The 13,898-nt window shown below is 41.0% G+C and overlaps 1 protein-coding gene across 10 annotated transcripts in view; it reads left to right on the top strand.

Moving 5' to 3' along the window:
* Positions 1–13,898, top strand: part of PDE10A (phosphodiesterase 10A) — a 385,571-nt gene that overhangs the window by 359,430 nt on the left and 12,243 nt on the right. For 6 of the 10 annotated variants that reach the window (XM_053295826.1, XM_053295790.1, XM_053295817.1 and 3 more), the window contains 5 exons: positions 4,412–4,504; positions 5,838–5,988; positions 7,967–8,122; positions 11,357–11,529; positions 13,201–13,312. In XM_053295826.1, the coding sequence (XP_053151801.1) occupies positions 4,412–4,504; positions 5,838–5,988; positions 7,967–8,122; positions 11,357–11,529; positions 13,201–13,312 (685 nt within the window). Of the gene's footprint in view, positions 1–4,411; positions 4,505–5,837; positions 5,989–7,966; positions 8,123–11,356; positions 11,530–13,186; positions 13,313–13,898 lie in introns of all 10 variants that reach the window. The other 4 variants (XM_053295814.1, XM_053295806.1, XR_008316105.1 and 1 more) reach the window with 3 other exon arrangements.

Genomic DNA, 13,898 nt, shown 5'->3' with positions numbered 1-13,898 from the left:
TGCTTGGGCCCCTATGTGCAGGGCTTGTACCTCACTCTGTAGAGATGTCTCTTGATCTACAATGTCTAAGAAGGCCAAGCATATCTGGGCATGCTGCTTCACTAGACAATGTTAGGGATGTGCACAGAACCACGGCAGGGAGGCTCGAAGGCAGCAAGGGTCTCCCTTTAAGAGTGGAGGAGGGTGCACTTTCCTCTTCTGCCAATTTTCTCCCACCGGCGTCAGTGTTTCTTAATGCTCATCGGGGCGGCAGTGTACCTCCCTGCCGCCCCGTTGCCTTCGTCTTCGGATATGACTGGAAGTCGCTGATGCACCTGTGCGTGGCGGCATGGGCACATGCATGTGTGTGATGTGTGCGTGCCTGTGCCAGCGCACGCAGGCGCACCGGTGACTTCCGATCATATCCGGAAGATGAGGGTAACGGGGCGGCAGGGAGGTACGCTGCAGCCCTGTTGGGCATTGAGAAACACGGACACCTGCAGGAGGAAAGCAGCAAGAGTGATAAGTGCACTCTCCCTGCTCTTAAAGGGAGACCCCTGCTGCCTTTGAACTGGCAGAACTGCCAGTTCCGTGCACATCCCTAGACTATGTGTCCATGCTGTCTCCACTAGGATCGTTGTGAGTTTGACCTCAGTTGTCAGCACTAGAGGATAGGTCGGAGTCTGGAGTTAGGACCAGAAGGCCTCAGCAGAGAATTAAGACTGAGAAAACACACCAGGAACTGGGTTCAGGAAGCAAGCAGTTGGAGAGCAATTGGCCCTCTTCAGCAAATGGCAAGGGTGCATTCATGGTGGCCTCCAAAATTGCCTCCGCCACCTCAGAAAGGGCCAATGTGGCCTGAAAGCAGGCCCTTCGGAGACCAGGGGAGGCCAGCAGGGTGAGGGGGAACTGCTGGAGACCCTCTTCCCACGGCAGCACCCTCAGGGCACCATTGAACCCAGTGATAAGTTAAATTAAAAAAAAAAACCCTGTAGAATCCCTGAACTGGCCCTGAGCCAGCCCAGGAGCTTTGGCTCAATCTTGAGCCAAACCGGGCCCAGTCCAGGGGCGAGCCCTTGAGCCCTACCAATTCGATGTTAATCCAGCTTGAGGACAAGCCAGTTTGCACTTCTCTAGTCCTGGGAGGATCTAATGCACATCCTGACTGGGCAAGACCAGTCCAGGATCGAAGAATTCTGTGTCTGACAAGGCTTCTATAGTTCAGCTGGCTGCCACATATGGCAGTGGTATGCTTGTTCTCAGTTTCCCAGCCAAAGCACAGATAGTTCCTGACAAACTGAATAAAATTAGATATATGAAACCCATGTTATATCATTTAAACAATAAATAATATATCCTTAGACGTACAGTATTACCATCTCAGTTTCCTTCTATGATCAGAATCAGTTTGTGAAAGATGAATATCTTCTGATTCTGAATTTTCATTTTTATCTCCATGGAATTCAGAGAACCTAAAAGTTTTCATGTATTGAAACAAGATTTTCAATTCCTTCATATGTTAGTTTCTTGATTTGATGTGCATATTTCCAGACATAGTTCAGTTTATTTCACATGCTCCAGAAATAGGATCTGAAGGAGGTAGGAGAATTTGAGAATTATAAATGTCTACAGTATACAAGAATTGCAGTTCTAATACTGTAGAACTTACATAGTTTTTAGATGACTTTTAAAAAGCATTTTGAAGGAGCAAAAGGCAGCTAAAACAATATTTTAGAATTCTGCATTTAAAAGCATTTAACTTATCCTTCTAAAAGAGAACATACTTCATAAAAGGTTTTTTTTTTAAAAAAAACCTATTTTTCCCAAAATTCCTATTCCTCCCCACTGGACAATCGGGGGGGGGGGGATGCCTCAAAAACTGAGGGTACTTCTCTCCCATCAACCTGATTTTTTCGAAGACCTTCACATCTCTAATGTGAGCAAGATCTGTCCCGGTCATGTCAACATTAAGAAAATTAGAGTGACTGGAGCATTTCCAGCTTGTGCAGATATCCATGTGTGCCTCAGAACCCCGCAGAGCTTTTGACTGGGGAAGTGATATTTTCTTCTTCTATTAAAGTGTATTTGGCTCAAAAGAAGATAACTGGTGGAAATAATAGTGGGGATTGCAGACATAATTCTGTCTTTTTAAAAAAATGACTGTACAAAGTTCTTTTTTTATTATGCTACATTGTGTGTTTATTATATGTTGTTGTTTTTATGTGAGACCGCATGTTAATCTCCCCTAAAATGTAGGTTGCTTCTCGCTCAAAATCTCTTAGACATGCCTCTGACATTGGATGTTACATTAGGTGGGAAACTGAACTACTTATGAGCTGGGTATTCAGTTATGAATTTGGGATATGTGTAGCTACTTAATGTCTTATAATAAATAAAACTTGGGATAAATATTAGTTAATGTTCCTAACTGAAATGTTTGGTATTTTACCCGTGTTCTCCACCACCACCAGCCCCTCCCCGCCAAAGAACACATAAGTAGCTTTTTGTTTTATGAAATATGCCTTATGTCAGATGTTTCTGCTGCTAGACTAACCACTGCACACACTGTAATAATTACCCTGTTGAAATCTCAGCCATTTCAGCACATTTCTATCTAAGTAACTTGTTTGATTGTTTACAAGGTTGATCAAAATCATTCTGGGTTTTTTCTTTCAGCCCACATTAGGTATATGTAGAAATATAAATCTTGTTTGGGATTTAACTTCAGTTATCTTTATTCATAAATTATAGATTTGGCCTGTTTAGATAGTCTTAAAATAGGGTATGGAAGAATAAGTAATTAATTGCACCTTCAGAAAATTATTCCTATTAAAAGTGATTCTCAAACTAAATGGATTGAAGCACTAATTATTTTTAGAATAGCTATCCTTTTCATGTACTAAAGTGAGGGCTATAGCTCATGTCTTTTTCCTTCTTTTTTTCTGCAATAACGTTTGGAAAAGAACTAGTGATGGACAAGCTCTCCCATCTCATCTCAGAATGCATTTGGTTTTTCTAAGCTTTTGAGGAGAATTCTTGGGAACAGCTAGTATTTTTAAGAAGTTTTTTCTAAGAAAGCTCAGAGAAACCAAACATTGCCCTCAGCCCTCCCTTCCAACTCCCTGACCGCTTGTGAGAGCTAGCTGCAGGTGAGAGGGCTTGCTGGAGATAGGGAAGGAGATACAAGAAGCTTTGTAATCCTCTTCTTGACTCTTAGACTTTCCTAACCATGCTCAAGAACATAATTCCCTGCCAGCATAAATAGTATTTCAGTGTCTTCCAGTACAATCAACTAGACTGAGACACACAGAAAACTACATGTCTAATCCATCCTGGTAGGAAATGATGCTCCTAACCAAGTGAACAGTTTAGAAGGCCAGGTCAATTAATGTAGACCTTCCCTATCTCCAGCAAACCTTTCCCATAATCTCTTGTCCCATTTATTCACAAGGCTAAGATTGCTTGCAAAGTGGGTGGAAGGAAGGCCTTTATTTGAAAGCACTAATTAAAGCTGATCTTTCTGTTCTAGATTTGGATAAAATTCACATGGGAGGGTTGTCCTTTTCCTTAGAAGTGTTTATTTTCTCTTCAATTATCAGTTGTGAACCTTACTGCAAGCAAGGCCTCCATTTAAAGGGGTTTGGGCCTGATAGGTTATGTAGGGTATGGATTTTCAAATTAGCAGATTTCATATTCTGACACACACACCAGTCCTGAAATTGACCACCATCACGAAATGTAAGTCTGTTAACCAGAAAACTTGAGATGTTTTCCCTGTTCTGTTATTTGATTTCATGAAACTTTGAAACCATTGATTATTCTTACCCCTAAATGTTTTCCATGAAAACAACTAAGATATTCAGTGTTCACTAAATAAGCACAGACTATTTCAGAGTCAGTTTATGAATCTATAATAGAAGCTCACTTTTCAGTTTTAGATTTGGAGAAAATTCACATGGAAGTCCTTTTCCTTAAAAGTGTTTATTTTCTATCCAATGATCTTCTGTATTTTAAATCAATATGCATTTTCCATGAATGCTGATATTTTATTATTACTTACTGTAATAATTACTTAGTAATTTTAATGGGGGACTGAGTCGTAACAAATTTAAAAGTAGAATTTGGTGTGGTATTTTTGCTTAAACTTACTTTATTAAAAAATAACTTCCATCTGTGACAGCAAGCGTGTTTACTGGGAAGTAAGTTACACCAAGATCAGTGTAGCTTCTAAATGAAAATGCTTATGCTTAAGGCATTAGCCGTAGATTGTGGAAATATTTTTTAATTCTTGTATCAATTTGAAGTGATTAATCCAAGTAACTTTTGAATTGTAAAATGTCTTGACTAGATACATTGTAGCTTGAATTGTAAGCATAGAGGCAAGATAGTTCTCTTTCCTGCCACATAAGTCTGCCCCATTTTGCACATGCAGGATCAGAAGGGAAGGGAGTTTGAAGAAAGAAGATTACAGTTCTATGATGTCAGCATTGAGCCTGTATGTGGAATCTAGGATTGTGGAGGAAGGGTAATTAGAGTTTTTAGCCTGGACACCAGCTGTGAACAGATGGAGTGGGGAAAATATGTAAATGTGACTTGCTCCTGGAGCCAACTCTTGTGTCTTTAACTTGGATATAAGGGCTTTGATTAGCATCATTCCCTTGATCAGCTAGATGGAACTATTCCTCAAAATGCTTATTCCTTTCAAGAAAAAAATTTAAGACTCCTGAGAAATTACCCTGGAGACTTTTGAATTCAGACTCCAGTTTACAATTCAAAGCTCTGCGGGGCTCCGATGTGCACATGCAGCTCTGGATGTGCAGTGGCTACCCCATCCTCTTTTTTGAATTGGGCAGTGCTTCTGGAGAAACCTGTCCCTCCACCCCACCCTGGTTGAATAACTGAAGTGTTCCCCTGCACAAAAGAAAACAGGGTCCTTAGTGGGGTGTCTGGTTTTCTACTTGTGCATTGGAGCAGCATTATAATATAGGCATTTAAATTGGGAACTGAAATTGTATCATAGTTTCTGGATCCTGGGCAAAACTTTAACAAGCCTGCATAGACATCTGGTCGGTAAGGGTGGAAACCAAAAGACTTGGGAAAGGTCTCTAAGCCTGCAGCTTCCCTGCTAGGACACGGGACAGCAGTGACATCCTCCCAGATCTGCTTTCTATGATGCAGGAAAGTGAAGAGGGATCATCACTGTTCCCTTGGTCACTGTTCCACTCTATCAATGGAAGGAGGCAGTGAGAACAAAGGAAGAATATTAGGTATTGTGCTCTGTCCCTTCTGACACACTGGAGGCTGGAGCCACCTGCTGATATCCGAGCAAAGGTTCAAGACCATCTGCTTTCCTCTTCCAGGCCTGGCATCTAGTTAGTGAACTTTTCTTCTCTGTCAAATCTGCAGGGTGGGCAGTCTCAACTCCCCACTACACCCAGCAGCATTTTTGAGAAATCTGCCTTGAATTTTTCACCCAAGTGGTTTGAGAATCTGGAAAACTTGGAGCAGTATTCTGTTATTTTAGCGTTTATGAGCCTAAAAGCATTTCATATATCTGCAGTACAGAAAAGTAATATTTATTATGGAGCTAAGAGAGCAATCTTTAACCTTGCTTGGCAAAACATAGCTGCTTATTGAATTTAATTTTATTTGTATCAGTTTCACCTCCCACTTTTCACTAGATGCTAGATAGCAGGGCCCAATAATTCTGAGAGGAATTAAAATCAAAATTAAAAATACTTCTGTGAATGTTTGCAACATTACCAGTAGAGAATTAAAGAAATTATAAAGTAAGCTCTCTTTTGTCTAGTTTGGTTAAAACTGGTCTTAATTTTCTTTTCACATTCATTTCTTTCAAGTTTCGAACTAGAAAAACTATGTCGTTTCACTATGTCTGTGAAGAAGAACTACCGCCGTGTGCCCTATCACAACTGGAAGCATGCAATTACCGTTGCACATTGCATGTATGCCATTCTTCAGCATAACCGCTGGGTTTTCTCAGACATAGAAGTAAGTTTAGAGACTGTTTCAGTACCTTAGACACATGGATCAAATTCACTTGGTCCTGGAAACTGTGTTTTAGAGGATTCTGAATAAGCTGTACCCAGCCTTGAAATCTTGCACTCCTCACTTCTTTTTGTGCATTTAGGGAGGAAGATTAGAGCTTCCCTTTCCTGGTTAAAACAAACTGCTGTTTGCTATTATTTATTCGATTTGGATTTGGATTTGGATGCTATTGCATCCAAATTCAGCAAACAGTGGTTTGTTCAAACCACAGTTTATCATCAAACCAGGATCAGTTTGAACATAGTGGCAAACTGTTCTAAAACTGTTCTAAATCTGGAACAGAATCTTGTCTTTCCTCATATGTGAAGAGAAAGGGGAAGTATGTGAGCCTCAGGCTTGTGCCAGCTCATGCACAAAACACTAAACTTTAGTATAGTATTACTTCTGAATTCAGTCTTCATTTTAATTCAAGTTTTGATATGTGGAAAGTTATTTTCAGCATGAAAATCATCTGAAAACTGAGAGATAATGTAATATAACTCTCCAATAAGTTTTACTTTAAATCACTTGTACATCTACACCTGTAGTTGTGTAAACAATTGCAAACACTCCAACACAGTTAATATATAGTATAAGTGTAAATGGTACAGAAAAAGGACAGAGATTTGAGATATGGAACGCCTCCAGTATGAGAAGAACCCAAATATTAAACACTTCAAATCTAGGAAGTATTGGGTATGGCCAGTATATGATAGCCATACATAAAATTAGAAACGGTTTGGGGGAAAGCACAAGGAGATGAATAACAGAGACCTTTTGAATAATAGAAACATTTGGTTCAGTTAACACACAACTGATTGGAGATCTGTTTTCATACAGTACATGACTGACCTGTAAAAATTTTCCCTTGGGACATGCTTATTGGACTAACAGTGAACCTGTTGCCATGACTATATGGGGGTGAGCTGGAGGGAAGTCCCACTCCTACCTCGTGCCTGCCAGTTGACCGGAGCCTCCGTTTGGCTCTGCAATCTGTGTGCCCACACAAATGACACAGCGGCAACCGCTGCTGCTATCGGGAGCTGGGGCCTCCAGCTATGCCACAATACATTGCACAAGCAGCGGAGAATTAGCCTTCAGTACTGCAGCAGTTCTGCTTTGTCTGGCCCCACAAGCCACAGGACTCTGTAATCAACATGGCTGCCAGCTGCCCGGGAACAGTTTGTTTAACATGGTACAACAGTACAGACTACCAAAATAAAAGGTAGGATGAACTCCATTTTTGTCCCACCTCACTTTTAATTTGGTTAACGGATCTGGGCTACTCAGGTTCAGAGCCGCTGGGTTGGGAGGACTCCCAGTGCCGCAGATGACAGCCGATTTCTGAATTAACACTCTCCTATCCAGGAATCTCTGGTCGTGAGAACAGGCTCAGTATATTTGGGTACAAAAAGGACTAACATTCATAGAAGTTTGAATTGTAGCTATTAACTTTAAAATAGGGCATAGTTCTCTGAGGAAACACAGTGTGATGATTCCCAGATAGGCAGATACAGGGTATGTTGTACTAAACATTTTGGAGGTGGAGGAACTCCAGCTAGCAGTAGAGTGTAGAGTGTATGCCTTGCATGCAGGAGGTCCCAGGTTCAGCTCCTGGCCTCTCCAGTAAAAACAATCCCAGGTTACAGGGCTGAGAAAGACCTCACCTGAGACCCTGGATAGCTGATGCATTGGGCTAGATGCAGCAGTGATCTGACTCCACACAAGACTGTTCCTATAAACCTATAGGGGGTTGGCATTTTCAGTGGCAGCCTGCTTTTAATAATAACTTGTAATTCTGCCATAGTTAAGATTTGTGTTCTTTTGGTTGGTTGGTCTCTTAATAACATGTTTTGAATGTCTGGAGAAGTGTAGAGTGACATCTAGTGGTGCAATATTAATCTAAACTTTAATTACATATCCTGCCTGCTTCTTTCTCTAGCGAAGAGGTCTCCTGATTGCATGTTTATGTCATGACCTGGATCACAGGGGTTACACCAACAGCTATCTCCAGAAGTTTGATCATCCTCTGGCAGCTCTTTATTCCACTTCAACTATGGAGCAGCATCACTTTTCACAGACAGTGTCTATATTGCAGGTAATACATTGGGATCAAAAGCAATTCAGGTTCAGTGGTAGAATTGACTGCAGGCTCTATAACCTTTTGCAGTGGGTTTGTTTCACTGGTGACGTTTTACATTGGGCTCTTGAAGGTACGATTCTAGGAAGCGCATACAGCTGTGCTTCAGTAGGACAAATTTGTTTTCTAATACTTCTCTAAGTTTAACCTCCTTTTAAAATATCTGGCTATATTCAATAATCGGATCGATATTTCAGAATTGACATCATGCCCAAGCAGGAGGCCTGAGGGGAAATGGGGAAAGGAAAAAACAACTTTTCAATTTTTTTTTTCTGGAAACAATGGGGTTTTTTTAGGTCTTCACATCTCCAAGCATATATGGTAATTAGGGTAATGGTTGAAGTTGGAACCCTACTTCAAACTGTTCTTTTACTTCCCTTTTGCAAGCTCCAATGGCTGTTGCTGGTCTCTATCTTATGTTTCTTTTTTAGATTGTGAGCCCTTTGGGGACAGAGAGCCATCTTTATTTATTTATTTACTTACTTAATTTCTATTAGGCTGTCATGCACAGCCACGACCGAGCTAAGGAAACTAAGCCTGGGTTTGACTGTGTGGGAACCACTGGCAGCCACAGAGCTCTTGGTGGTGCCTCTGTGGCAAATCCACAGCCAAAGTTAAAATGCTCATGTGTTGGCGCTTTGCAGTGCCAACACAGCAGCAGCTCCAGACAGCACCAGGAGGATACCCAAAATGCACCTTGTGTGGTGCATTATGGGATTTCTGAGGGCTGGGATGACGTGTCCTTGCTCCCAACCCTCCATGCTTCCAGGGGCAGCCAGTGTCCATCTGGGCATTTAATGCATGTGCCCAGCATGGACCCAAAGATCGTCTGTGGGGGAGATAGGTTTCAGCAGCCTTCTTCCCAGCGCGCCCAATAGCCCTTCGCACTGATTGTGAGAAAGGGCCATATAACATACATTTAATTTCTTGAACTTTCCTATAAGTGTAATATACGCAAAGTCACTCTGCCCAGTCAATGAAGGGCCTCACCTGCTAGTAAAATAAAGTCTAAAATGAAAAAGAAAAACTGTGTTTGTATTTTTAAAATTATGAAATGCTATATTAAATTAATTGGAGTGTGAAATAGTGTCCTAAAGCAGGGATGCACAACTCAAATGCCCCGGTTGCTAGAACCAACCTTGACTTGTTGCATGGGGTCTGAGGTCAGTTTTCAGCACATTACTTATTACATTAAAATCAATTATTTAAAATATTAATAGAAATGAGGGGGCAGAGGGTTGGAGTATGGAGGAAGGGTGAGGGGAAAGAGAGATGGTGTCAGTAGGGAGGTGCAAAAAGGTTCGACATAGAATGTTTTCAACTGGTTAAGTTCAACTGTTTAGAGTAAAACCAAACCTCCCCCTGTTTGGTCCGACCCCGGACCAAATTCTTAATGGCTTCTGCTGTTGCTGCTGGATATTCCTACCTCAGTGTAAGCAAACTATTCCTACCCTGCGAGCTGGATGCAGCTCCCGGGACTTATGTGGTGCAGGCCTTTCTTAAAGAGATGGTACACAGTAATGTGTCACAAGCTAGCAATAAATCCTTGTTAAATTCTACTTTAAAAACATGTTATCTTAAGGTACTTCTATATATCTACTTGTGCTCCAGAAACTAAACTTTGGGTGCAGCTGCTCATTACGAACAGTGTAGAGATGATGTTGCTGAAATTACCATCATTATGTAAAATCTGCTGCCTCATCCCTGTAACATGCAGTAATACTTATCCTACATTTTAATATCATCATGTTTTACATTTCCCTGACCCACAAAACAGTGCCAAAAGGGGTGGATCTCATCAGGGGATCCAAGGTTCTTCACTGCAAAGGTGACTGCCAAAGTGGGAAACAAGGATGTGGCTAGATGCTGGATTATCACCAAGTTCTAAGGGCTAAGGCACTCCGTGTGCCAACAGCCAGTCAAGGGAGTAATGGGGTTCCAAGGTAGTCATTCACAAGGTTTAGCTCATAGCAAGTCTGCTTATGCAATGGCCCAGCCCCAGTGATTCAGCTCAAGAACCTAGACACTTCTAGGGCTGTTTCATGTGGAGCGTTCCATAGGCAAGATTTTGAGGTTTGCTCTGGTCCAGTGATTCAGCTTAGTGATTCTGTGTAATGATTCAGCAAGTTTGCTCAGGGGATAAGGAGCAGCTTCTGACCTCACATAAGCTCTTGTGGTGGCAGGGATTGAGTTCAGAAATGGACAATTGGCCAGGCAGGATTCTAGAGCAGTAATGGGCAGAGCTGGCCACCATGATCACATGTTTGGAGTCATGCACACATGTCTGGAAGCAGTAGCTATTTATGGGTTTTTAATTCTGGGGTCTCCTAGGGGTAAGTGCAGAGGCTGTAAAGCTAGGAAACATTTGGGATAACAGAGGTTTTCCAAAGCAGGAATATCTGGTGATTAAGAGGATTGATTGAATGGTCAAGGGAGATGTGTAGGTGAAGAAAACTACCATTAAAGGAGAAGTACAGTTTTAAAAGGACTCTAGTATGCCAAATCTAAATAACTGTTACTCTAATTGCATTTTAGGGAGCAACTTACTGGGTTAGGGAACAACTTTAGTCCTAGAATTGTGATTTTTCAATATGGAATTTTGATTTCATTTAGAATACAAAAAACTTAGGCTTAGTTCACCAGGCTTGCTCCACAACTTTCTTGGACCAAATGGAGACTTCCTATCAGGCTTGTGTCTTTGCAACACTTTTGCTCTTGGGGAATGCCGAATTCCAAAAGAGAGGGGACATTGCCTGATAACAATGCTGTTTGGGGGGCAAGACCAATCGTGCTTTTAACTTGTAGTTCCAGCTTGACATTGTATGGGATTTATTCAAAGGGGGGAAATAGCCATTATTTTTCTTGACAAGCTCACATCAATTTATCAAACCGTTATCTGAGTTTGGGGGAGTTCAAAGAGGAATTTGGGTTTTCCAGGGAGGGGGCAAAGGTAACAGGGAAAAAAAGGATGCATATGGAATCTGCATGCTTATCACTCTGAAGGTTGATCTACGCATTAAGAAATCCATTGAACCCAAATGACATTTCAATGTTTTTTGCAAAAATAAACAAAATTTGTTGTCTTTATAGTGAAAATGACAGGATGCTCGATGCGTAAATTGTGTTAAAAAGTAGTTCTAAGACAAACAAAATATCTTATGCTGTTCATTTTTTAAAAATGTGTTTTTCTAGCTGGAAGGCCACAATATCTTCTCTAATTTGAGCTCCAGTGAATATGAGCAGGTCCTAGAAATAATCCGAAAAGCCATCATTGCTACGGACCTTGCTCTATACTTTGGAAACCGGAAACAGTTGGAAGAGCTACATCAGACACATTCACTAAACCTTAAAAACCAAGCACATAGGTAAAGAGAGAATTAATATTTCCAATTCTTCTTCACATCTCAGTAATGTTGTTTTGCCAGTCATAGGGATTTTTTTTTTTAATTTAAAATGTTCTTTAAAGATTTAATTTTTCAATAATTGACTTGATTATGCAACAGAAGTTCACACTGAAGTCAGGCTGCACGTGAGAACCACCAGGATTGGGCCTGATTCTGTTGAGGGGAGTGCCACCTAGCCCAGCTTTTAGCCTGGGTTAATGGCACCAATGTGCTGTTAGCCCAGGCTCGGAGGATTGTGTATCTCCTCAGGCTTCATTTAGCCCTTGCAGACACAGGGATAGGTGCCTAGAGTACCAGTCTCCTGGCAGAATCCTCCAAAGTACCATGCTTGGCATTGTGGGATACCCAGAGGCTGGGATGCGTTGTCCCGGCCTCTGGAGCTCCATGCTGCCTAGCACAACAGAAGATCATCTGAGAGTGCAATGATAAATGGATTGTCAAGGGAAGGTAAACTTCATGCAGCCTTCCCCCTGCCTACCTGGTTGTATGAATGGCCCTACTGTTAGTATACAGTACAAAATATCTTCAGCTATTCAGGAGCTTACCAGTACATTTAAATATGAACTCTTATGCAAACGTAAAGTATTTATACAGGCCTTTTAACAGAAATGAAGTGTAAACTGATTTCTGGTATACAAATGGAAACATAGAAACTCCAATTTAGAATTCTGGACAGTTTTTTCTAAGCGTGTGAAGGTGAGTTTTCCCAAGAGGCTAAATTGAAGTATTCATGCACTTCATTGCTCACACCTGCCTTTGGTCTTCCCACTAGGAGTGGGTTGTGGTGGTATAGTTTCTGTTTTCTCAATAAAAATACAACAACATGAACATCTTCTCGTTAGTATAGATAGAGCATTGTTTTTTGATTTATTTTTTTTAAACTATGATGGAAATTGTTATTGTGTATCTTAGGTGCAATCCTATGGACTTACAGGAGCATAAGTCTCACTGATTACAGTGGGTCTTACTTCCAAGTAAACATGCATAGGATTACATGCCTAGATATGCTCTCTGAATGCAGTAAGAACAAATGTGTATGTTTCACTAAATTTTCTCTGACATTTGTTTCCTTGGAATGAACAGAACACCAACCTAAGTATTAGAAAATTTAGAATAGCTTATAAAATTATGTATCTTTTGAATGACTTTGATCCCATTGAGTTCATACATATGTTGTATGCTTTAGTTAAAACTAAATAAATCAAACATTTGCTCAGTTACAACGTATATATTGAATAGAAGCATTTTAGATTAAATTGCAGGCATCATATTTTATCAAAGCATTTGAAAGCTGCTTATATTCTTATAAAATACACATAACACATCAATGATATAGTTGCAAATGGTACAACAATTAGTGTTTCCGGTCACTTTCTCCCTTTTTCTTCTTTTGCCCTTAATCTCAATAAAGGCAGCAGCTCTGTGTGTGTGCATTCTTTTGCATGGACAGGTCTATCCTTGCAATGAAAAGGATGTAGCAGCGCAATCTCAATATTAAGTTCATTTCGTTTCATCTTAACAAAATCTTAATCTTAATCACTGGTATATTTATTATAAAGACATACTTAAAAATCAAATGACAAACATGACAAGTTTAAGCTGCATAATACGTTTCCAGTTGTTATATTCTAGGGATCGTGTGATTGGCTTGATGATGACAGCTTGTGACTTATGTTCAGTGACAAAATTGTGGCACGTTACCAAATTGACAGCCACTGATATATATGCCGAATTTTGGGCTGAGGTATGTGCATTTTAGTCTTCTTCTTCTCCTTCTCCTTCTCCTTCTTCATATGCACCAGTACACATTTAGAGGAAAGAACTAAGCACAAAAGCATAGGCCAATAAAGCTAATGTTATAGAGCTTTTACAGGGTTTGTGAGTATCAAGCAATTCTGTTTTAATATGCAAGCTGCTCATAAAATTATCAAATTTCTGATTTAAAAATGATTAAATAATTTGTTCTTATAAAAAGCAGATAAGGAATTTGTTACTGGACTGTGCCATATCAGAGGGCAGGTGAAGGCCACTCTTGGAAACTTGATGATAAGCTAGGTGGACTCCTGATCTGATCAGCAGGGCTCCGCTTGTGTGTTTTAAAATCACTAGCCAACCCGCACAGAGCATCTGTGTGCTCTTTGGGGGCGTGCTGTTCCCCCCTCTTGCTCCCTCCCCCTCCCTCCTGCCCCACTCTCTCTTCCCCCCCTCCTGCCCCACTCTCTCTTGCCCCCTCCTCCTCCCTTCTGCCCCACTCTCTTTCCCCCCTCACCCTCCCCCCTGCCCCACTCTCTTTGCCCCCCTCCCCTCCCTCCGGCCCCCTCCCCCCCTCT

The sequence above is a fragment of the Hemicordylus capensis genome, chromosome 1 (genome assembly GCF_027244095.1).
Source record: "Hemicordylus capensis ecotype Gifberg chromosome 1, rHemCap1.1.pri, whole genome shotgun sequence".
In the NCBI taxonomy this organism is placed as follows: domain Eukaryota; kingdom Metazoa; phylum Chordata; class Lepidosauria; order Squamata; family Cordylidae; genus Hemicordylus; species Hemicordylus capensis.
The sequence above is the reverse complement of the archived record's forward strand: the minus strand, read 5'-3'. Positions and strand labels throughout refer to the sequence as shown.